The sequence below is a fragment of the Condylura cristata genome, unplaced genomic scaffold (assembly GCF_000260355.1).
Source record: "Condylura cristata isolate star-nosed mole 26May11 unplaced genomic scaffold, ConCri1.0 scaffold00006, whole genome shotgun sequence".
NCBI classification, from domain to species: Eukaryota; Metazoa; Chordata; class Mammalia; order Eulipotyphla; family Talpidae; genus Condylura; species Condylura cristata.
Window position 1 is genome coordinate 51,379,529 of NW_004567107.1, and position 23,266 is coordinate 51,402,794.

A 23,266-nucleotide genomic window follows, 5' to 3' on the forward strand; every position below is an offset into this window, starting at 1 on the left:
AAGTATAGTTATCATATCTGCCATATTCTATGTCAATAAAACTTGCGAACAGAAAACATTTTCTCAAGAGTATGGTAAATGGGAGAGGGCATGGAAATGGGAGAAGGAAAATCTTTATTGTTACAGATTTCACTTCAAAGCATCTTTTGAATTGGATAGTGAAAGTGACTTACTCTTCTAAGAAACTTTACTTTTCACAATTAGGCCCCTTGTATTCTGGTACAAATGGAAATAAATGTAACTTTTACTTAAGATGATCTTTACAACATAAAGAAAAGCAATATTCTAATGATAGGCCACTTACTCTCAGTGTTACTTTTATTATGTGTTACTCTGTCAAAGAACTCTACCCAAATGAATAAGCACTACAATGTTGGTGGTGGTTTTGGGGAAAATTTCCTATACTTGTTGCTTCAACATATATTGAACTTTATGCCATGTGATAAAATTTTCTCTAAAAATATTTTAAAAAGACAACATAAAAATAAAACCACACCTCTGACAAAGCAGAACTAACTGGTGTGTGAGACGGGCTGGTGTGTGGTGTAAATGATCTGCTCACCAGCTTCTCTTTGCAAGTGTTGGAGAGCTGCGTTACCCCACCAGTGGCCACCTTGACACATTCCATTTATATTACATTTTCTTTAGAATTGAAAAAGAACTTTGTAGGTTTAGAACCAGCTGCTTCTGTTTAAGCCCAACTGTTTTAGAACAGCAACTACATAGCTGAGGTGTTATGTCATCTGAAGGTTGGACACAATGTATTCAACTGATCTTAAAAGTATATGCAAGCCTTCCTTTCCGTGCACAATTCCCACAATAGACTATATTTAGAGAAGTGCTCAGACATTGTAAAGTTAAAATAAAGACACCCACACCACCATACCATTTCCCCATATCAACAGTTATCTGGGCTCATTTTCTAGTGATATTTTCATGACTCTTAAAGAATTTAAGGACACACTAAATACTCATGTAAGAATGATAACATTTCTGGTTATACCTACGGAGATGCAGGCTGTCTCGATGTCCTGGACCTATGGTTCTTTCCATCCGTAAATTTCTGTTTCTATATTGGATAAATATGTGTGTATGAAGATAATATATTGATTTAATTAAAAAGCCACATGGCAAAGCAGAAATATAAATATATATAACAGAAGCTGCGGCTTCTAAGTGAAGGTTCATGGGAAAGCAGGGAACTGTGTACGCGGGTAACTTACTCACACCTTAATGCATGGGAAAACATACACACACACATACACAGAGCACAGAGAAAAATGGCGTGCACTACTGGGTAAGATGGCATATGATTCTGCATGCTTAATCATAACAAGCACCAACTGCAACAATCCTTCATGAGCATGGCAGCTTGATTATCATGTGGTCACTGCAGACAATCTTTACAATGCATCAAAAACATCTAAGTTGGATTTCTTAATGTTTAAGTACAACATGACTGAAACTGGCACCCTCCACCCCCAGCAGTAGCAGCCAATGGAGATTTACTGACCTGTCTCTGCTTCGGCGAGAGGGGAAGGCAGCATTGCAGCCAGCCACCGTGCAGACATGCATCTCTTTTAAGTGAACGTTCCTGTAGTGAAGTTTCACACTGTAGGAGCTTTTGAAACTCTTCTTGCACACATAACAGATTTTGGGGTCTGGGCTAGAACACAGATCACCTTCTGGGGAGAACTTTTGAGGGCTGCCATAATTCAGAGAAGATGTGAAACTTTCATGCAGGGCAGTCATGCTGGCGCCCCCACCATTGTACAGTCCATACTGGCTCATGTAAAACATGTCGTAAGTGGGATCTGTAAATTCTTCTTTCACCTTGATGACGTCTTGGTGAGAGGGCTCACTGTGGTTCTCATCTGGCCTCTCACTGTTCATCAAGACCTTTTCACTCACTTCACTGTGAATGTGCTCATCCCCTTCCATGGATTCCTCACCGAGTTTGGGCTCTGAGGACTCAGACTCGTTCTCATAGTCTCGCTCAGGCTCTTGGTCCTCAGATGTCATGCTGTCAGCCCTTCTTATTTCAGTCCTTGAAATGCACCGGGTCCTGCTATGCTTAGAAAAGTCCTTCACAGACATGCCTGGGCTCATCTCCTCTTGGGAGTGGCAATGATTGTCGTGGCTCATGTCATTGACTACGGCTCCACCATCATTAGGGTCATCATCTTCGTCATCAAACTCATCAGCGGTGTCTATAATCTCCTTCTCTATCTTCACAGGCATGCTGGACTTCCTGGGCTTCTTCTTGGGTGCCAGGTCGGCACTGGGCTCGTGAGCAGCCATCATCATGACTGGTGCTGCTGGCTCAGAGGGTGGTGGGGGATGCTGCTCTATAGTACCACTGGTTGGAATGATGGGACTGGTTGGGAGAGAGGTTGGAGGACTGACCATTTCCCCTGGAGTGAGTAAACTTCTATAAAATGGAGGAACTGGTTGGACAGTCTTTAGCCCAGAAAATACCAGCTGGCTAGGGAGAGGATTCTGTAAGACAGGGTCTAGTGGGGGAGTGGTAAAACCCATCGGAGGCCGGCCAGGGCTTGTGAGTGTTAGGTTTGATTTTGTACTTGCTATGACAGGGGTGGCGGCTCCTGACGTAGCCCGAATCAAATCTTTGTCTCGGTTATTCCGTAGCATAGGCATGTGAAGGCGAGGGTTAGGGTTTGCACTGTGGCGATTACGGCTTCGGAGGGAACTAAAGACCATATTGCAACCTTCTATGGTGCATCGATGTTTAATCTTCAGGTGAACAGCATTGTAATGAATTTTGAGAGTACCCTTGTCATAGAATGTCTTCCCACATGCGTTACAGAACACTCTTCCTTTCCTAGAGGCTGACCCCATCCTTCTCATCCGGTGAATCCGGAATGAGCTTTTTGGGTGTTCAGTTTTGGTCAGATCACTAACTGGAGCAGAATTCTGAATGGGGGACACACAGGCTGGCTCGGTCTTGGGTTCCACATTAGTAATGCTGGTTAGGGCATTCCTATTGGGTGTCTGATCACTTTTATAAGGTGTGGGAGACACTTCAGATTCACTGCTCTCATTATATTCATTCTGGGTTGAAAGGCTTGGTTCCCGTAGCCTCAGTCCTGGTTGCTCTAAGAGTAGCCCATTGGGAGGCAATCCAAGCAGTGGGGCTGAGACTGGGTTTATGTACTGGAATGGAAGCAGAAATGCGAGGCTGTTTGGGATGTTTTCAAAGTGATGGATGCTGGAAGGGTTGCTATTCTCTAGGTGAGCAAGAAGACTGGGACTCCTGGTGCGATTATTGCTCTCAATGAAAGTCCTGATGTCTGAGTCTGTCTTTGAAGATGGTACAGCTACAGCCTGCCCTTCTTTCTCTTGAATTGCCATCAGCTCCACAATGGATTTGGTTTCTCCAAATCGCAGAAACTGCTGAAGGGTGATGATTTCCTCTTCTCGAGACATGATAGCCCAGCGGTCCAACACCTTGCCGGCAGCATCCTAGAGGCCACATCAAAGAAACAACAAAGACAAACACAAAAACTTATTGATTGTGCATAATTATTCAATGTGACTGAAGGTGTTCTTTCTGCTCATGAAACAGAGAACATGAGGGCTCGGCAGAGAGAAGTAGAAGAAAACATGCAAGCACTGTTAATAAAAGTCGACCCACAAAGCAAACTTTTCTGCCATGCAAATGTAGTAATTAGAGTCACAGTTAGAGAAACAGATTGAGTTTAATAATGTCAAAGCAAACAAAATGTAGACCACGGGGGCCCTGTGATCTAAAATGCCTTCGTTATTGCTATTTTAACAACAACGGTCTATATATACTATGCAACTATTTAGCACATATTAGTATAAGAGATGAGCTCTTGCTGTGCAACCCCCTCTAAATGCAAAAAAAAAAAGGTACCTTAATCTTTATTAAACAGTGACACTGTAAGAAGGAATTAAGTACATTTGGCAAAATTTACTTCTACAAAAGCAGACATGAACTCAAGCAGATACTGGACTCAAGGTTGAAAATTCCTTTAAGTATGAGCTATTACATAAATTTCCGAATCAAAAGGATGCATCAAATAGCATCACCTATCGTGCTCCCCAGGACCAAGCTGTATTTTTTCTTCTTTTTTCAATGACTATAGTTTTGTGTCATTTAATAGCAAGCAATTTCATAAAGGAAAGTAAGAAAAAAACTAACAGCACTTTCTCTAAAAATTGATTGTAATCCTATGATTCGAAGTTTGAGTTAGACTTAAAGTGTTTGATTTCTTATGGTCTTGTTACCAATGACAGTTACAGATATTTAGAAAGTAAACATATGATGGATTTAGATTGAATAAATGTGTAAAAGTGTCTCTTAACATCCTCCTCTGATGGCAAAGAGAGTCCAGAGAGAATACACATCAGTAATCACCAGACTAGTGTTGTTAAATATACATTAAAAAGCATTTCACACTTTCATTTTTGCTGGTAACTATGAGATTTGCCTGGAGGTAGGACTTAAAAAATCCTGCACTGTAATGTCAGGTAATCCATTTCAGCATGGATTGAGGGATATCTATTCAAACACTGAAATAATGACTCTATCACTTGCTAGGGCACAGCTTCTTCCCACCAGGACAGGACACTTGGCAAGCCTCTGGGAAACACACTGTTCTAATCCTGACTGTGAATTTAAGATAGCACCAAATCTTTTCAAAAAACAAAGTAAGCTACTTATTACATACAAAGAGAAAATCTGTAACTTTCACAATGGTCTGAGCTACCAGATACCACATTAACCAAATGATCAAAGTTAGTATCATTAGGCATAAATAAATATCACCATGAACTTACTGGTCTATAGTACTGAGAGGGACAAATCATCCCCTTTGTGGACAAAAATTCAGACCTTCAATCATGAGAAAAACATCAGATCAACCAAAATTGAAGGTCATTCTACAAAATAGTGGCTAGTAGTTTTCAATAAGTAATGTTAAGGGTTGATTATTGTTTTTTAAAGGGTCAAAGAATGGTTAAAGATTGGAGGCAACTAAGAAGACAGGACAAATAAATATCATGTGATATCCTATACCAGAAAAAGGATATTAGGGGAAAATTTTGAATAAAATTTCTAGCCCACTTAATATTATGGTTTCAATCTTAATTTCTTGGTTTCAACAACTGTACTATGCTTATGAAAGATGTTATATTAGGGGATGTAGGATAAAGGAAACTATGTTGGCAATGGAAAATTCTTTCCCATAATTCTACAATATAAAATTCTCTCTGGACCACAAGTGGGTGAGTGGGTGTGAATCATCACAATTCGTTTGATTGTCAGGAGTTATTTGTCACTTACTTAAATTACTTTACAAAAAAAGTTCTGGTATGTACTATTTCTTCTAAAGCTCACTCCAAGACTTCTGTCATTTCACAAAAAGTAGTATTTGTGGGTGTGTATGTGCCTATGCAAACTGTCAAACACAGATGTCTTCATCTTACTGACAAAATTTGAGCTCAGATCAAATAATCTCATACAATGACTGCTTAGAATAGTCAAATGATGATATGTGTACATGGTATCTGGAGGATCCCGGAGTCCCATAAATAACCATATTTTAAAAAATATCACTCACAATTATTGGTCTCCCTTAAATTTTTTTTTTTTTAAGAGTAGGGAAAGGTGAGGGGTGATGGGGTTGTTGATATTGTAGGTAAAAAGAAATAAATTTTGATTTTATATAGATTATCTCATTTGAACCTTATAATAGCTTCCAGAGCTCAGAAAATGTTAAATATATGAGAAACAGAGGTAAAGAGAAGTGAAACAGCTTAAGTTTTGCCAAGATGCTGACTTGAGGTCCAGGATTTAATACAGAAATTGACTCCAAGTTCACTGTGGAAAGTGAACATTCTATGCTGCCACTCCACAGGTGAGCACACTGTGTTTGTTGCTCTAGATTACTATTAATATCTTCTTCTACACCATTTTTCTTTTACTAATAAGTTGATTCTCTCGGTAGCTCGTTTATAAGAGCCTTTCCCTATGGGTCTTTTTCTTTTTTTTTTTCCAAGGACAAACCTCAACCCAAGCAGTATCGAGTCATTTTTTCCTCAGGTTCCTTCCAGGTAGCAACAAGACAATATCGTACTTACACAGCCATTGACCATCAGCTTCTGAAACCATAGAAACTGATCAAAGCCACCTGGCTCCCCTCTCCCATTAGTACACAGCAGTTCTGTATGACTTCTTTTCTCCATGTCCACCACACTGCTTGCTGCTATTTTGAAAACCACTATCTTCAGACCCTCTTTAAGCCTGAGTAGCTGTCTTTGTTGAAATTAAACTATACTAGTTCTGGTGAAAGAGGTCCAGGCAAATGTTTAGAACTTTGTTGGTAGCTTGAATCACAAAAGAAGCTTTATCTGGAGTTGTAAAAGAAGCAGCTATTTATACTTAGAAGGGCAACAAAACATCTTTGCAAACAAATGTGCCTGGGAATAAGACAAATACCTGTATTATATACTCAAACTGGAGCCCCCTGATCTTTAACCCTTGATCCAGGCAATATGAAGTGCCACAGAAGTTCTTTCCAAAAAAGCCATCACTTAAATCAGAGATAATGTAATACTGAGTCATGTTCATAAATGCAGCAAGGAACAAAATTGATTTTTTAATGTAATTTAGGAGTCTACAAGTTCAATGCTAGTTATGGCTATCAGTTTTAGCACATTTTTGGATAAACTGATTGAAGGGAGTAAGAAATCATCAAAGGGAAATATTTTTTTCCCCCAAAAAATATATTTGTGATAGAAATAAGTATGATCTGGTCTGTGATTTTCAAATAGAGGCTTACTTAGGATTCCTCTGTTAAGACTTTCCACCGAGGCCTATCTATCTATATACTATATAAGGACTGGTGTCAATCTGAGGGTTTTCTTTTATTAACCAGTTTGCAAGTAACTGAAAGCAACCATTTGGGAACCATCATGGACAATTTGATACTAACATAACTAGTAAAGGTGTGATTTCATTTTAGAAATTTATTTTTATTTCATTTCATTAAAGTATTACCTCAAGACTTAAGAGGGGAAAAATATGGTCCTTTTACATAATTGTTTGAGAGGTATAGATATAAAGTCTAGACCCCCTTGCTATGTCAAATAAATGGTATCAAAATGAATTAAGGGTCATAAAAGTCATTAGGCACTACCACAAAATAAAATGGGGGGGGGGAACAGCCTGTTAGGCAAATATGAATATCCTGAACAATTCACACTGGGGCACTGTGTGAATGAAAAATTTCACTGGGGTGTACAACTGTTCTCCTACCCTTCCCATTATATTTTGTAGTTGCTGAGTCAAATTGCTGTAGGCTTTCCCATTTGTAACCAGAGTTCAGTGACCTTTAATCCTTGATGTTAGTAAATGTTATTTACAAAATGAGGATAATAAGATTTACTGTTAAGTGAGATGCAAGGTATTATTATAAGTATTGATTTCCTAACTGTACAACTGGAGATACTACTAATTAAAAGATGAGTAACTCCAAATAATGTAACTCATTAACCAGTTTTACTAGGTTCAGAAAAAGTATAAAACTCTTAAAATACTTACATCTAAGTACTATAAATAAAGACTTCCTTTTATTATTTCGTTGGAACTGGTAATTATTAGTAGAAGTCTTGTACTCAGTTCTATATGGCGCTGCAGGATGACTTTTAAAATATTATTTTGGTAGTGGAATCAACCATCAGATAAATGGTTTTACCTGAGCCCTTTCTTCACATCAAAGCATCTCACCTGAGAAAGTAATGTAGAGTTGACTGGTTTTGCTTATTTGGGGGAGAGGGATCTAGAGATGGAAGAGATAAAGGGACACTAAACAAAAATTTTCGATATTAAATTGTTAGGTCACCGCGAGCCCAGAACTGAATCCTCAGTCCAAGAACAAGTTCACTTATGTCATGGCAGGCTACAGCCACGACACAGCACGGAGGAAAAAAAGCTCTTCCTTTGTCTGTGGATGGATATAAGGGCAAAACATTGATGAGAGGAAACATCTAGTCTATTTCTCTAGCAATATTCAACTTAGTAGGATATGAATAGTCTAATTTTAAAAGACAAGGGAACAGAGTAATTTTTTATTCCAATACATAAACTTCTGTCAGTCAAATCTGTATATGATTTAAAGAAAATCCTCAAATGATTCATTAAGCACTAAAAATATTTCCCTTTTATGTAACTTTATATCTTTTATTTAGATGACACTGAGGGTCAGGACTGCTAACCACCTAGAACACAGTCAGAGTTTTATAAGATGTACTAGATATGCACCAGTGTGTTGTCTTAGAAATTATTCTATCACCATCACAATGGCAACTTATTCTCATGAACAGTTTCTTGCTAGAATTTTTTTATACTTTTGCCTCTGGAATTAATTCAAATATCAAGATATGAGGAATAGGGTTGGTTATAAGGTATAGAAATTACCACATTTCAAAGCCACCCAGCTTGGTACTCTATTAAGCAAAATGTAACAGTAATTGCCAAGTAAAGAGCCAATGAAATTATAATACACAAAAGATAAATTACAATTTTACCAGGTTGCCTATATGTTAAGTGTTAGGGGTAAACAAATAAGTGGGTAATTTCTGTAATGGGATGTTATGAGAGAGAGAAAAGTAATTATTGATACACGCTACAAGTATGACCTACGAATGAAATCTAACCCACAAGACTACATCTTCCCCATCTTATGAGATTCTGGAAAAGGTGTGACTACAGGAACAAAAAGATCATTAGTTGCCTAAAGCTGAGGTGGGGGCACGGGACTATTAAAAAAAAAAAGAGAAATTGGGGTGTGAGGTTAGGGTGGGGGAGAACTGTAATATTTTAAATTATCATTGTGTTGTTATCTATAGGACCATTTAGACTGTATACTTGAAATTGGTTGATTTTATTGTATGTAAAATATATTTCAATGAACCTGACTCAAAACATTAAATCATCCAACTTCATGAAATCTCATACTCATAATTAAACATTCACAACTTTCTCTATTTATAGTCTGTCTTACTTCTTGCTTCCTGTAGTCTCATGACCAGAATAGCAAATGCACATCCCTTCTGTTTGCTCCCATTGTTGTGTGAACACCAGTGAGGAGCAAACATAAGTTTTTCTATTTTTTAAATTTATATGTGGATGCATAGTAATAGGCTGCTAATCTGGAGACGGCTTTACATGTATCCGAGTACAAACTCATTTATTTTTACTAAAGGGATATAGTCTTATAAGCATCCGGAACTTGCTTCTCTACAGAGCTATACTGGTATGTGGAATGCCTGAACTATGCACACACCCCTTCACAACCACTTTTGGAAGTAGTTGTGAGGAATGATGAGTTAATTTGCTTAAGTTTGTCTCCTGCCTTTGTGTTGATCTGTTGATCAGGTGGACATGTGTTAGGAATGACCAGAAATTAGGAAATACAGCATGTAACTATTAATGACTCATACCAAGAGCAAGTGATGGGGTCAGACCATTATCTCAGATGATATGAACAGGAGCCTCCTATCAACTTATGAGATAGACATGGCTGGCAAACAGGGTGCATGAAACCACATGCAGGCTGGATAGCACTGAGTGTGAGGGCTCAAAGTCGAAGCAGTCAGACGGAGATACTCTTGGAAGCACAAAGGGTTAAGGGAAAAAACTTGTAATCATAGAACTTTCACTGTTCTTATTTTCCATTCTCCCACTAGTTACCTATTTTAAAACTTAGGGGATATTTGAATTAAAATTTACAGAAACTGTTCTTCTGAAGTTAAGTCACTTTTGAAATTTCTCTTAGCAAGAAGTTTAACTGGTTTGGGTGTTCTTCACTTATGTCAGAGTCAGTTTTATTTCTTTCTGGTTAGAGTATGTTTACCTAATTGATAGGAGTTGGCAATCTTAAGTGTGTATGGGTCAAAGTTTGTGTGTCTCTGTGTCCACCTATGTGTATGTAAGTACAAGAAGGGGCGATGAATAAAAATGGTAAAACAACAAAAAAATTCTTATTGAAAAATAGATTCTGGGAAATACTCTGGGAAATTTTTTTTAAGCAATGTTGTGATAATTTCTGAGAAACACTTGAAATTAAGTGGGGAAAAAACTTGGCATGCATATTTGTTTTAGCAACTTTACATTTAAACACATTTTTCTTACAGGGTACTTACTGAGAAAGGCACACAACAATCACATACACTATACATCAGGAGTGTGCTTGTGTGTGTAAACAAAATTATACCACTCTCTATTCACAAAGCCCTTTCATGTGACTATGCTTTTCCAGTATTTTAGGCTAATGTTTCTAACAGGCCAGCTGAAACAACTGTAATATCTGTAGGCAGAATGAGACATACTTATTTATACCATGATTGCACCAAATGGTTCAAATTAGACTTGACAAAAAAAAAAAAATCAACATTTGTTTTGGGTAATAAAAGCCCTACTCAGTTTTCATTATTTGGAAATTTGTCTTTTGCAGAATTTCTCAAGAGCATCATTTTACCTTCAAAATAAAATGCTGACCAGTTCCATCCTGCTTCCTCCTCCCCTAACAAGGACAAAGGGGTCTCATGAGAAAGACTCATCAGGGTGGGGCACAGACAGAAAAATAACTTCCAAATTAATATCAAAACTGGACTTTATTTGCTAACATTTATTCATGTGTGAACATCATTTCCAGAAAACAAATATGCTTTCCTCATCAACCCAAGACCATCACTGTCATGAAATGAATGTGCAAACATCAGAGTTAGAAATATATTGGCTTGCTGTGATTACAGAAGCCAATGCTAATTCAGTATGTCCAGGTTATAGAGAACTTGATTTGAAATATCTTTGTTATTCTTCCTTTTGCCCCATCACCCCAGGATAATTAAATGCTACAACAGTATCAAAGATTGTTTACAGATATTAGAGCTCTCAGAAAATTTTACATTAAATAATGTTTTGTAAAAATGCAAACATTATTTTATTAGTTTTGGTTAGCTGACATGCTCACAGTTAAATCTTTATAAAGATTGTCTGCATATACAGATTGGCTTTCTAAGTTATTTTTCATGCATACATACATGTACATATATGTGCAGAAACTAACAGTTCTTAGCTCATCCCTACCTCCCATAACTTCAGAATATTCAGTCATGGAGGAAGTTCATATACTAACATAAAACATAACAAATATATGCAGAAAAGAACAAAATTAAGGGCTGATTCTCACTGGATGAAAAAAAGTTTGAAATAGCATCGTCCTTTACTCCATTTGGTAGTAGGGAAAAAAAGCAACTTACAGATCCTGGCTTTAACATGTTTTTCAATAAGTACATTTCTATAATTTCTTTTTCTGATACATAACTTGAAAACAATCTTTTAAAAAGATAATTTTTAAAAGAATGAAATATTAGTAAATTGAATAATATGCTCATCTAAAACAATCACTTCTCTATCCAGAATAATTATCAAAATACCAGGGTACTAGGTTTAAGAGGTTGTTTTGATTTTCAAAATACATTATTTGACTTTTTATTAAAAATCCACTTTGTGAGAGAATGCCTGTGATTACAGACCAGCTAAGAATATGTGGTTATTGAGGACTATCACTTTTTCCCTCAGTAACAGACTGACAGCATTTTTATTTTAAAACCTATGAGTACGACAGATTATAACATAATCTGGGTTATAACATATTTAATCACAGAAACTCCAACTAAGCTCTATTAAAGGCCTGTCAGGATTTCTTCTATGTGCCCTGGAATTTTAGCTTGTCTAGCTTAAAACCAAGAATACAAATGTCCTCTATGGGCATTCATTTGCAAATAAATAAAGCAGGTGTCTTGCTTTGCCATATGAAAAAAAAAAAATCAGGAGTAAATTATTCTTCAATGTCTAGAATTACACTAAAAAATTCAAAAGATTTTTCAAGTTACCCAGTTCCATTCTAATTCAGATCTGAGAAATTTTGAAAGACCTTATGTATTTTAACATTTAATAGTAGTATCTTAGGAATCATTCAAGTTTCAAAACAGAAAATCTTAACTTGAGCTGATATTCCTATCAGAACAACTTTTAATATAAAATTACCTCTGAGTCCTTAACCACAGAATATCTAACTATATTTGTGGGCTACAACAGAGTAAGGTTCCAAATTTTAATGTAACTTACACATATTCAACCTTAGGGGAAAATAAAGAACATAATTGAATACCATCCAAATTCTAGTTTTAGTTTTACCAACTATCAGCTGTGTGTGTCACTGTCAAAACCAACACCTAGCTTCAGTTTCCTTGAATGTAAAATAGTCTTACTAAGCTTTCAAATAAGCCTTTCTCTACAAAAAAAATCAATAATTTACTATCTCTTCCTTGAATCTACACACATACTTATTTTTATTATGTCAAACATTGGGCTAATATTTTCCCCGTTACCTAACTTGTGTAGCCAACTTATTTTGGAAATACTTATGTCTGAAGTTGACCCTTAACTGAAAGAAACTGTATTATTCTATATTCCTGATGCCTCCCTTCATGGATTATTTGTGATATGACTGGAGGCACTAATTATTCTAGATTAACTTTTACTACTTATCAATTCAATGATCGGGTCAAGTGAAAACTTTGTTTAAAGCAATGAAAACTGCTCAAGAAATAATCTTATTACCCCTCTACCCCAAATTACATCAGTAGGATTTATGAAAATTCTGCAACTTGAAGACCAACCCCCCAGGGTAAACATTACGCCTCCATAAAGTTATATGTGTCTATACAAGTAAACATCTTTGCTGTTACTAAAAACAACAGCATTTGTACCTAAGATCTCTCCTCAATTAAACCCTTTAAATAGATAAATTATTCACTTGGGAATGATTACTACTGATAAGTTTGAGGATAAATCATTTTATGGTTCAGGGCAGTAAAGGAACAGTTTAAAATCCTAAGAGAAAACACTAGAGACAGGAGGAAAGAGAAAGATGGTTCCTGCAAGTGATCCTGTTTTCTTCTCCCTTCAGACATAAAGATAAAGCCTGAGTCCTAGGACACCAATAAATCTGTGTGCTCTGCAGTAAACAAAACTCACCAGAGCCCCTTCCAACATTTTTGCTTTGAGGTCTACATTTCCTAGCTTACCTCTCTTTTCACTACCAAGGTTTTGCTACTGAGTTTGTAGGAAGTCTCCATACATCTGTGGGCTTGTGCTGGAACTTCACATTTCTAAACATAAATGCCAGAGACCCTGCCATTTCCTGATGTGCACGCCTATTATGTCTGATAAACAGAATTTTTTTGTGTGTGTGTGCTGATGATGATTTTATAGACCAGATAAGGGTAAAGATTCTGGAATAATTTCACAACCACAATTGTCAATCTTTGAAGCTCCATCTGTTGCGTAACCAAGATTTTCAAAACTAGCATGTATCAGGATTCCCAAGCTTGAGTGGAAAATTCTGTTTCACATATTATACTCTAAATTGCTCTACAACTAAAACTGATTGAAAACCCTAAGGAACTTTAACATATTCATTAGGATGTGAGGGAGCAGGGTGAGAAAGGGACCAAATAAGCACAAAGCAGTATTCCATAAGAATGGAGGATTGAGTATTCCATAAAACACGCTGAGGACTTGAGTGTGTGATTGAACAGAAAGATGTATTGGGAGATTTAACTTTGTTCTTCTCTGGGTATAAGAATAGCAGTAGAACACAAAGATTAATTTCCTGCTTTAGCATTCTTCAGGGAACAACACATTATTACTTGTAACACTTACACAAGACTGTTGATGGATATACTTTCCTTTGATTGCTCAGATTAAATGTGTTCCTATAAAAGGCACCCACACACGTGTGTATAATTATAAATCCATGTATGCATTAACAGTTTGTGTTTCCGTATATTTATAAGCAGTTGTCAATGTGGAAATTTTACATTTTATTTGACTACAAAATAGAGGTGATTTGGGACTGGTGGCTAACTAAACAAATATAGATCAAAACAGAATAACCAGAGTACGCAATCAATATATGTTACTACAACAACAACAACAAAAAATCAGAAACTAAAAATAAAGGAGGACAAGAGGAGGAAGCATGCATTATAGCGTACAAGGTAATAACCGCGTCTGCATGCCTTAATACCCTCTTGTCCCAGCAGCCCTGACTTTCTAAGCAGCCCACTTCTCCACATTAACGGCAGTCATTTGGAGAGCAGCAAACGTGCCATTAGAAGCACTTTTACAAGTGTATATTCATCCACCAATTAGCTTAATGTGGCCGCTTTCTGCATATTTTCTATCCAGGCTTGCACAAATCTTATTAATATTTCCCCCTAGCGCTTTGACAGATTACCTTGTCATTACGCATCCTGGAGCCTTTTAAACAATATGGGTAAACTACTGTTTGTGAGGTTAATGACAATTATCCCCTAATTACTGCATAAGTCACTCAGTCCACTTTATCTCGTAGGCAGGGTTCTGCTCTGTGTATCTGCCATTGTGTCACCGTAAATGAATCTTGTATTGCTATGTTTATCTGCTACTGCCTTGTAAATTATACTGACAGAAGAATGAACAAATTACTGCATGTCATCACTTAAAAACTGTTTCTGAAATAAAAAAAAAATGCTTTGGCACAGAGCTTGAAATGTGATTTTAGCAGATCACAATTAGTAAAATCATATTTAATGTTTTATGTTACAGTCAAGGCTGATAGGTTGGAATTGAATAGTGGAGTCACAACAATGGCATGGGGGTGAATGGAAGGTGAAGAACAGAGGAGGTGGGCTGGGGGAAGCATGAAAATTGAAATAGTAATGTTAGCCCAGCCTCTTGAACACATTTGTTATTATTTTAAGAGCTGATATGACACTCTGCAAATATTTTCTAAGATTTGTCAATCCTAAATCAAATCCAGTGCATTAGGGTTAAGTCACACTCTTCAGCTAGAATCCTTTCTTTCTGCCTTTTTTTTTTTTTTTGGTTACTTCTAACCAGTCGACATAATACACGGGATCTATGTATTAAAAACAGAAAATGTAACAATGGCCACAGGCTAAGCCAATTTCATTGATGCATTTTTAAACATCATTAAATGGGTTCAGAAAGTTCCAAAGATGCATTTGAAATTGTTTAACATGTTTACAGCAATGAAATTAGTTCAGTCCACTGCTGTATCAGGGTCACTACCTCTGCTCTAATATGATTTGCTGGGAAAATAGGACAAGATGAGCATTTTGGAAAAAGAGAGAGAGAGAGAGATTGTATCATCTATAAATAATCTGGAAGAATTTATTTTTAATCTGAAATCTGTGATTCTGCAGATTATCAGGTAAATAAATGTTTGCATGAGAACCAGCAGGCACATTTGGTTTTCCGGAGAAAGACTGCCATTTAATAAGTACCTTAAAACATTTTGAAATGTGAATGAAACATTCAAAATGTTTCCTTTTAAATGACACCAAGGTGGCTGATAACTGGCAAGCATAAGTAACAGGCTACACCAATTTGAAGGATGACTTTCAACTCTCAATTAACTGGGCGTGTAGAAAGCTTGCATCAAATTGCCTTATGACAGCCACAAGTTTGTAAGGAAGGGCTCATAGCATAGATGATAAACGATTTGGTGGAAGCATGCATGCACACACACACTCACTCAACGTACATACAGTACCTCTTAGCGCACTCGTTGAACAGGCTGGAAGAAAAGCTGCAGCAAAAAGAAAGGAAATAATGAAACCCAGAGTTGACAGGCCTAGCCCAGGGGCCTCTTGGATTCTAAACACACCCCTCGGGCTCCCTTCTATCTCCAAAGACTGACCTCAGTGTCTGTCCTGTACACAATCAATGCAACTTCAACAAAGGAAGTGCTGCAGGCAAACATGAAAACACGTAATGCTCTTTTCCATTAGTGCTAAACCAAAGTGAAGAGACCCCAGTTAAGACAGTCTGACAGCACTGTGACAATTAAGGGGTTTTACTATTTTCCTGATTTTATTTATTTACTTAATTTTACTATCTAGGTTATCTATGCATTATCTATGCATGTAAAACCAAGGCAAGTGTATTCTAAGTCATTCACTGTTTTTAACATGGGATTTTGTTTTTAAAATCTTGCTAATAAGATGGGCACTCAGTTGGGGTTGGGAGAGACAGTGTGCATTTGAAGGATAAACTTTTGGTGTCACTTCAAAAAAGATGAACAAACTATTTTCTTGAGTTTATTAAGACAGCACTGGTTACAGAAAGATAATCCTGCAAAGATCAATATAAATGCCAAAAGGTACCTAGATATAAATTAATAGATGAAGACAGTCATTAAGAAAACAAACAGAAGGACTTCCCTACTCACTTTCTGATACTTTACATGCTTTCATTAAATTTCTAAAAATTGAGACTGGGGACTCTTTCACTCCATTGCTCAGCAAGCCATAAGTGGCTTCTTCAGCTGGTATTTGAAGTTCTCTCAATAGGAACCAAATTAACCTTTTCGACACCATCTCCTGCCAAGAACTCAAACTCCAGCCACAAAGCGCTACCTGCCACAAACGATCCCAAGTACAGTAAAATGACATATGCTGAGCCTTTCTACGCTTCTGACTCATTTGTACCTGTCCAGGCCCAACTTTGTGAGCTTTTGTATAACATGTCTATCCTAGGCTTCCCTTTCTTTTCCCCACTCCCAACAAGCATTACCTGCCCCTTCAATGACCCACTTCACTTCCATGTCATTAGTGTCTCTTTATCACAGGATTACTGTACTTTATATTCCCATAGCCAGGATGAATCAATACTTGATGAATTCTTTAGCATTATAAACGTAGGAACTGGGAAGTGATATTGAGGTTATCTGGTACCACACTTTGATTTTACAGATAAAATTAGCAATTATCTTGCCTAAGATCAGGAAACTCAAGTGTGAGTGACTGACCTTTAGTGGATGTGTGACCTCATCTAGTGCTCCCTCGTCCCCCCGCTGTGTTATCCTTTTCTTCTGGAATAATAATTCTTGACTGAGGAAAGAAAACATCTACTCTATTTCCCTGCTGTGACCTAGGTTTGTATGGATGCTAGTAAAGTGGAACTCTCTTCAACCCACACTAGCCCAACCTGAAAAACACTTTTTCCTGAACTAAACTCCCCTCTTAACCATCAATTATGTTTTTTTTTTAAGATTTATTTATTTCTTCATACAGAACTGGGGTACAGGCCAGAGATATGGAGGGTGAGAGGATTCACCAGGGACAGAGTGGGGTGCAGAACAGGCAGATTGACAAAGTACACTGCTGAGGGGAGCAGCGGGCGGGTCAGGAGAGGTCTGCCGCGCCATGTGGATCTCCTACGGGGCAGGCGGGGATCGAACTCATGCTGAAGTGGCTTAAGCTTCTCAATGCAGTGCTTTAACCCGCTGCGCCACCAGGGAGGGCCTCAATTATATGTTTAATAGAAATGTAAAGTCATTCCACAAGACCACTAGTTCAGGGGGACTAATTTCATTGCTAGCATGCTGGAGGGGAGAAAAAGTCCAGAAAGATGGTTTCAGTCTTGAACAGGGACTTTTTTTCTATGCAAGCACTAGAAAATTATTGTTCTTTAAAAATGCTTCCATCAACATTACATTTATATTGGATGTTTTCTGGATCAAGATGAAATTTTAGAGTAAATGGAGCTAGTTAGAAAGCGAAAAGTGTCAATGTCTGTCATGTGGTAGGCATTTTAGATATACCTATGGAGGAAACAAATGAATTAAACCAATCAGTTCAATATCAGACACATAATGATAAGTCACCACAGATATAAATATGTGTGTATGAATATACTTTCTTTGTTCATTTTATAACCTGTAAATAGCTGCACTTATTAATTCCTGAATCCTCATCTGGCGTTCCCATCAATCCTGCTGGTTCTCATTTCTATTTCATTTGAACTCAAATTTTAATTCTGAGGATTTATTTAAGGATTCTGCCTGTTGTAGACCAAACTACTCACTTGTTCAAGAAATAGTATTATCTTGAATTGTGAAAATGTAACAAACCAAAATATGAAACAGAGTGCTAGACTAGCTTTTTTTTCTTTTCTTTTTCTTTTCCTATGTTCAACGCCTTGGTTGACTCAGCTGTCCACCTATTTACACGAACTCAGTAATGATCCATATTAATTCCTAATTGGATTACTTTAGCCACTGCACATTCTTTCCATTTACTTCTTCCATGTTGGTCACCTTTTGAGACTACATTCTGATGCCCAGTTGCTCTTCCTAAAGTGCTCCTCTGACCACATGACAACTCCTCTCTCCAAATTTAAGTACCTTACCTTTGTTAAATAATTGAAGCATAAATTCTTCATACTGGCATTCCAGAACTGCCCAACATAAACTTGAAGTATTGTTTGTTTATTCACATCCTGATGTGGTAGCTGAACTGGACAGTTAACTTTCAGTGGACATGATATAATTTGTCATCATACCACATTTTACTCATACTGTTTTTTCCAAGTGGAACACTGTCATCAATTTCTAGGGATCCATTATTGTTTCGGGACAACCTCTAAAATATTATCTCTATCATAGACCCTGTGATATGTTCAGAATCTCCATTTTGTTTTCATGTGATTTTTTTTCCCTCTTAAGCATCGTCCAGCTTATGCATGTCACATGTGATGTAACCAGACTCTTGAGTACGGAGGCCCTGGTGCACTCATCTTTATATCTCCCACAGAGTTTTAACAAATTATGCTAATTTTATGCCTAATATGTATCTTGACAATTGACCACTAGTCATTGCTGTAAACCCAACCTTTAGTTGCTTACTAGATTTCTAAATTTAGATGCTCATCGGTGTGAATCCAAAACACAAGTTGGTCAACAGCTTGTCAGGCAGTCACATTTGTAAAAAAAGACATCCTAAAGTTTTATATTATGTTACTTCTGAAACAAAAATGTATCCCGAATGCAGGCAAAAATTCACTTTTTTCAAAAACATTTTAAGACTTTGGTTAGGTCTATGTTTCTGAGTTTAATTTATTACAGTATTATTTAAAAATTTAGATGCAAAAACTTACATTTTCTAAACTGTAAAAGTAAATGGCAATATGATAAGGTAGCTGTCACAGGAAAATATGCTATAAGGAAAAAGAAATTCAGGGATGAGGAGTAAGTATTAGAAAGGGAGCTCAAGAGTGTAAAAGTGGGCTATAAATATACATTTACAACTTGATAGTCTAGAAACAATTTCTACTGTGGCCCACACTGATGTATGTTAAATTAATTTACTGTTAAAATTGAGTATTAGAATATTAAAATAACTTAATTGGAGCAACAAGTAGTCATGTTCTGTCCAGAGTTTGAGGTTTATCAGTATCAGCACTAAGGGCAAAAGGAACAGTGGTAGAAAAATCTCTTTTATAGAAGAAGATATGTAAAACTATAATGGCAAAAAGAAAATAAAAACATAGGTATAGGAAATAAACTAGAGCTGTCAATTTTGAATATATCAATTAAATTCTTTCAAAAAATATTTATCTTATTTATTTATGCATACAAGAATGGGGTCTAGGCCAGGGGGTGGGGAGTGTGTGTGTGTGTATATGCGAGAGAGAGAGAGGTTTCACTAAAGACATAGGAAGCAAGACAAGTAGATGGACTGAAATACACTGCTGAAGGGAACAGCGGGTGAGACAGGTGCAATCTGCTGCACCATGTGGGTCAGCTCCTTGGCCAGGGATTGAACTTATGGTAAAAGCTTGAGAGCACTGAACCTTTAATCCCTGTGCCACCAGGGAGGCTCTCAGCTTAATTTTTAAAATGTATACACTTGTGGGAGGGGTAAGAATAGGAACTGAATATTGCATGAATACGACATGGATTAGAAAAGAAATACTATAAAAGTATTTTAAGTCTAAGAAGACATAAAAGGCTTTCACTTGTTTTACTTTTCATGACTACTATCATTTGTTACATCAAAAAAGTGGCTGTAATGTTTCTATAATACTCAATATAAAATGAATGATTTGCTGTCTTAGAAATGAACTACATTTTAAAATTTGCAAATTGCTTCTCTCAATGAAGCACCAAGTAATAAAAATCACCTCTTAAGGAAACCAACTTCTTGTTTCTCTACTTATAATTGAGGAAAGAAAACATAACATTCAAAAAACAATCAAGGAATTAAGTCATTTTAATAAAGATCACAATTTTATTAGCGAAAGAGCATAAACAGCATTTCATTTTTTCTGAAATTATCAAGGTAGGACACAAACTTTTTATCTTACTTCTGTCTTCTCTTTTGGGGTCTAAATTTAGATTTTTCATGAAGTCTAAAGTAGGTATTATCTATAAATTTACATGCTCTATTTGTTCTACGGGCAATTGCCTCAGAACTAAGGCATTAAGGTTACCCTACTGACCAAAAAGGCAAATGTATGCCAACTCGTGAAGACAGATGAAAGCATTATCAGGCTAATAACAGCAGGCGGGCCATTAATGGCCAGTAGTAGAAACCAGTTTCTATCTTGTACCGTCTTCCCAAATGCTCATGTAATATTTTTTAGCAGTACTTGTGTTTCTTTTCCCAATGAGAGAGCAAGTAGAGTACTTTCACATGGATATAGCTATCAGAAAACTGGCAAATTCTATGTTGGTGAAGTAAGGAAAGGCATATTCTAGACAAGCATTGAAGAAGTAGATTAAGAAAACAATAGTATAAAAGATTAACTGTTTGTGTGGCTAATTCATAGGCATTTCTGGATGAAAGTCAATTGCCACTGCATTCTATCATTGAGAAGAACACTAGTACTAATTTCCAATTATCAGAATAGCAGATATGGGGGAAATGTATGTATGTGTATATACAAGAAAAAGGAAACACTATGTGTTAAGCCTTTCTTTCCTTTACACCTTATTTCCAATGACAGCAGAGAACAAGGGATGAATTCACATTGGCATGTGAAATGCCACCCAAATCTATTGTAGTTGAAAGTGCCTACCTACAACTATTATATTCTTAACACCACAACTGTAATGCTTTGGGGAAAATGATACAGGATGGGAAAATCGGTAAGTCAAATCTTCAGGCACACATTCAGACTTGCTATCTTTTCTCTCTGTATGGAATCCTATACAAGTTAGGTTTAAGCTACCCCAAGACCAAACTTAGGATTGGTGAGACTCATAGGACTCAGCATGTGCTCATACTCAGAGCTATGAATTATTACAATGATATTCAGCAAAATGAAAAGGAGCCTGGGGCAAAGTCCTGAAGAAACCCAGAACAAACAGTACTAAGGGTCTTATTCCTGAAAATCACACAGGATGCACTTAATTTCCCCAGTATTAAATTATGACAGCACAGATGAAATGCTATCTGCAAGAGAAGTTCATCAGCAACTTGTTTAGGAATAGTCACAGAGTCATCCTCTGCCCATCATTTACCAAAAACAAACAAACAAAAAAAGACTTTAAGAAGAAAAGCAACTGTTCTGTGTAAACTGTGTATCTGCACTCCTCAGTTAGGGCATGGTGGGGACACTCCTAAAATCCATGTTCCCGAAGGTAAACCAAGAGCCAGTCTTGTAAAAAGGCCTTTAGAAGGACGGCAACTTCAGGTCTGCCACATTAACACTGTTCTGAATACCTACCCATCTTTTCTTCAGATATACCAATGTTTCAGATGTGCACCCTCTATGGTCACAAGGTTGGCTTACTAAATCCAGAAATAGGTAGACAGGATTTTCTGGCTCCCTCTATAGAGTCAAGTTAGATTGAGCTCAAAAAACATTACTGAAACTCAGTCTGTATCTAAGGTGGATAAAAAAGTCCCAACCATCATAAATTAAAGTAATAGATAAATGAGGTTTAAGATCCTTAGAAACAAAGGAACTATGCTAGCTTCATCTGCTTCAGAGCATCCATTCAAATGAGTATTTAATGTACCAAATATTATTAGAAGATTATTAGAAGATGCAATGACTGATTCTCTAAGAATCTCCTGATCCAGAAGAGTCTGGAAAAGGCTTCTGTGGTTCCACTACACATTCACTTCTTTTGTTTTTTAAGATATATTTACTTATGTGTATAGAACTGGGGCTCAGGAGTGGTCAGAGGATTCACCAGAGACAGAGTAAGGGGCAGAACAGAGAGATGGATGAAATACACTGCTGAGGGGAGCAGGCTTTGCGGCTGGGAATTGCACTCTCACTGAAGCGGCTGTGGCTAGCTTGCAAGTGTTGTGCTTCCAGGGAGGGTCCATTTGCACATTCACTTCTAAAGACTTACAAAATCTCTTGATTTTGACTTTATATTTAAATAGGCTAGAAAGCCTTCAATGTTGTCTGAACTATTGTCTTAGCCTACAAACATGACATTCAATGTATTTATGAAAGTATGCTAAAAACACAAAATAAATCAGGAAAAGGAAACCAATGTATCATTTTATTTTCAAACAAATATAACTGTATTTAGAAGTACATAAAGTAAAATTGCTATTGTAAGTCAACATTACCTAAAGTTCCATAGCAGGTAGAAATTGACCTTCAAACTTAACTAAAGGGCTGTTATAAATCTGCATCAAAGAAAGGTAATATATGAATTTGGCTTCAGCAAAAAGCAACAACTACTCTTCAAAGTACTTACTATGTGTCAAGCACTAAGGGAAAAACCCTTCATCTGCATTACCTCATTTAATTACTCCATCACCAGTGCACACATGAATGCTAAAATCTGAACTGCAGCTCAGCCTGGAGGGGAGGACAAGGAGCACATACACCAGCTGTCTTCTAAAGTTCAGTTTCCTGATTTTAGTAAGAGCACCCTGCTGAGTAAAGAGTACAGCAAAGCAAAAATAAAGCAAAATATCCTTTCCATTTGACATGGGGAAGGCCAACTGCAGAAACTCTATGTTCTTTTGTGTAGGCTAACGACAGGAATATTTATTTAAGTTTAAAAAATTGAGTTAAATGACAGCTAAAAATACACCTATATGTATGTATTCTCTCCTCCTGAGGATGTAAGTGTTCAGAGTCATGAATTAGCATTTGTCTTGTCACATGTGATTTCTTTTTACAACACGACCTTTCTCGTTCTCTCTACAAAAGGTCTAGTTAACTCTACTCAAAGTAACCAGATAAGAAGAGACACAGCAATGCCTCAGAGTCCCGAGTGAGGGTGTGCTTCATAAACAACATTCTGGGAGTTTCCAGGTCTTTGTAAGTAATGCTCTCAGGCCACAGGTGTTGGATTTGTTTTCTGTGGCTTTAGGGTAAAGCTCT

The 23,266-nt window shown here is 36.9% G+C and overlaps 1 protein-coding gene across 4 annotated transcripts in view; it reads right to left on the bottom strand.

Annotated features, from left to right (window-relative positions):
* Positions 1 to 23,266, bottom strand: part of BNC2 (basonuclin 2) — a 395,304-nt gene that overhangs the window by 14,197 nt on the left and 357,841 nt on the right. For 2 of the 4 annotated variants that reach the window (XM_012721390.1, XM_012721389.1), the window contains one exon: positions 1,514 to 3,483. In XM_012721390.1, coding sequence (XP_012576844.1) covers positions 1,514 to 3,483 — 1,970 coding nt within the window. Of the gene's footprint in view, positions 1 to 1,007; positions 1,070 to 1,513; positions 3,484 to 15,677; positions 15,693 to 23,266 lie in introns of those variants that run through there. The other 2 variants (XM_012721392.1, XM_012721391.1) reach the window with 2 other exon arrangements.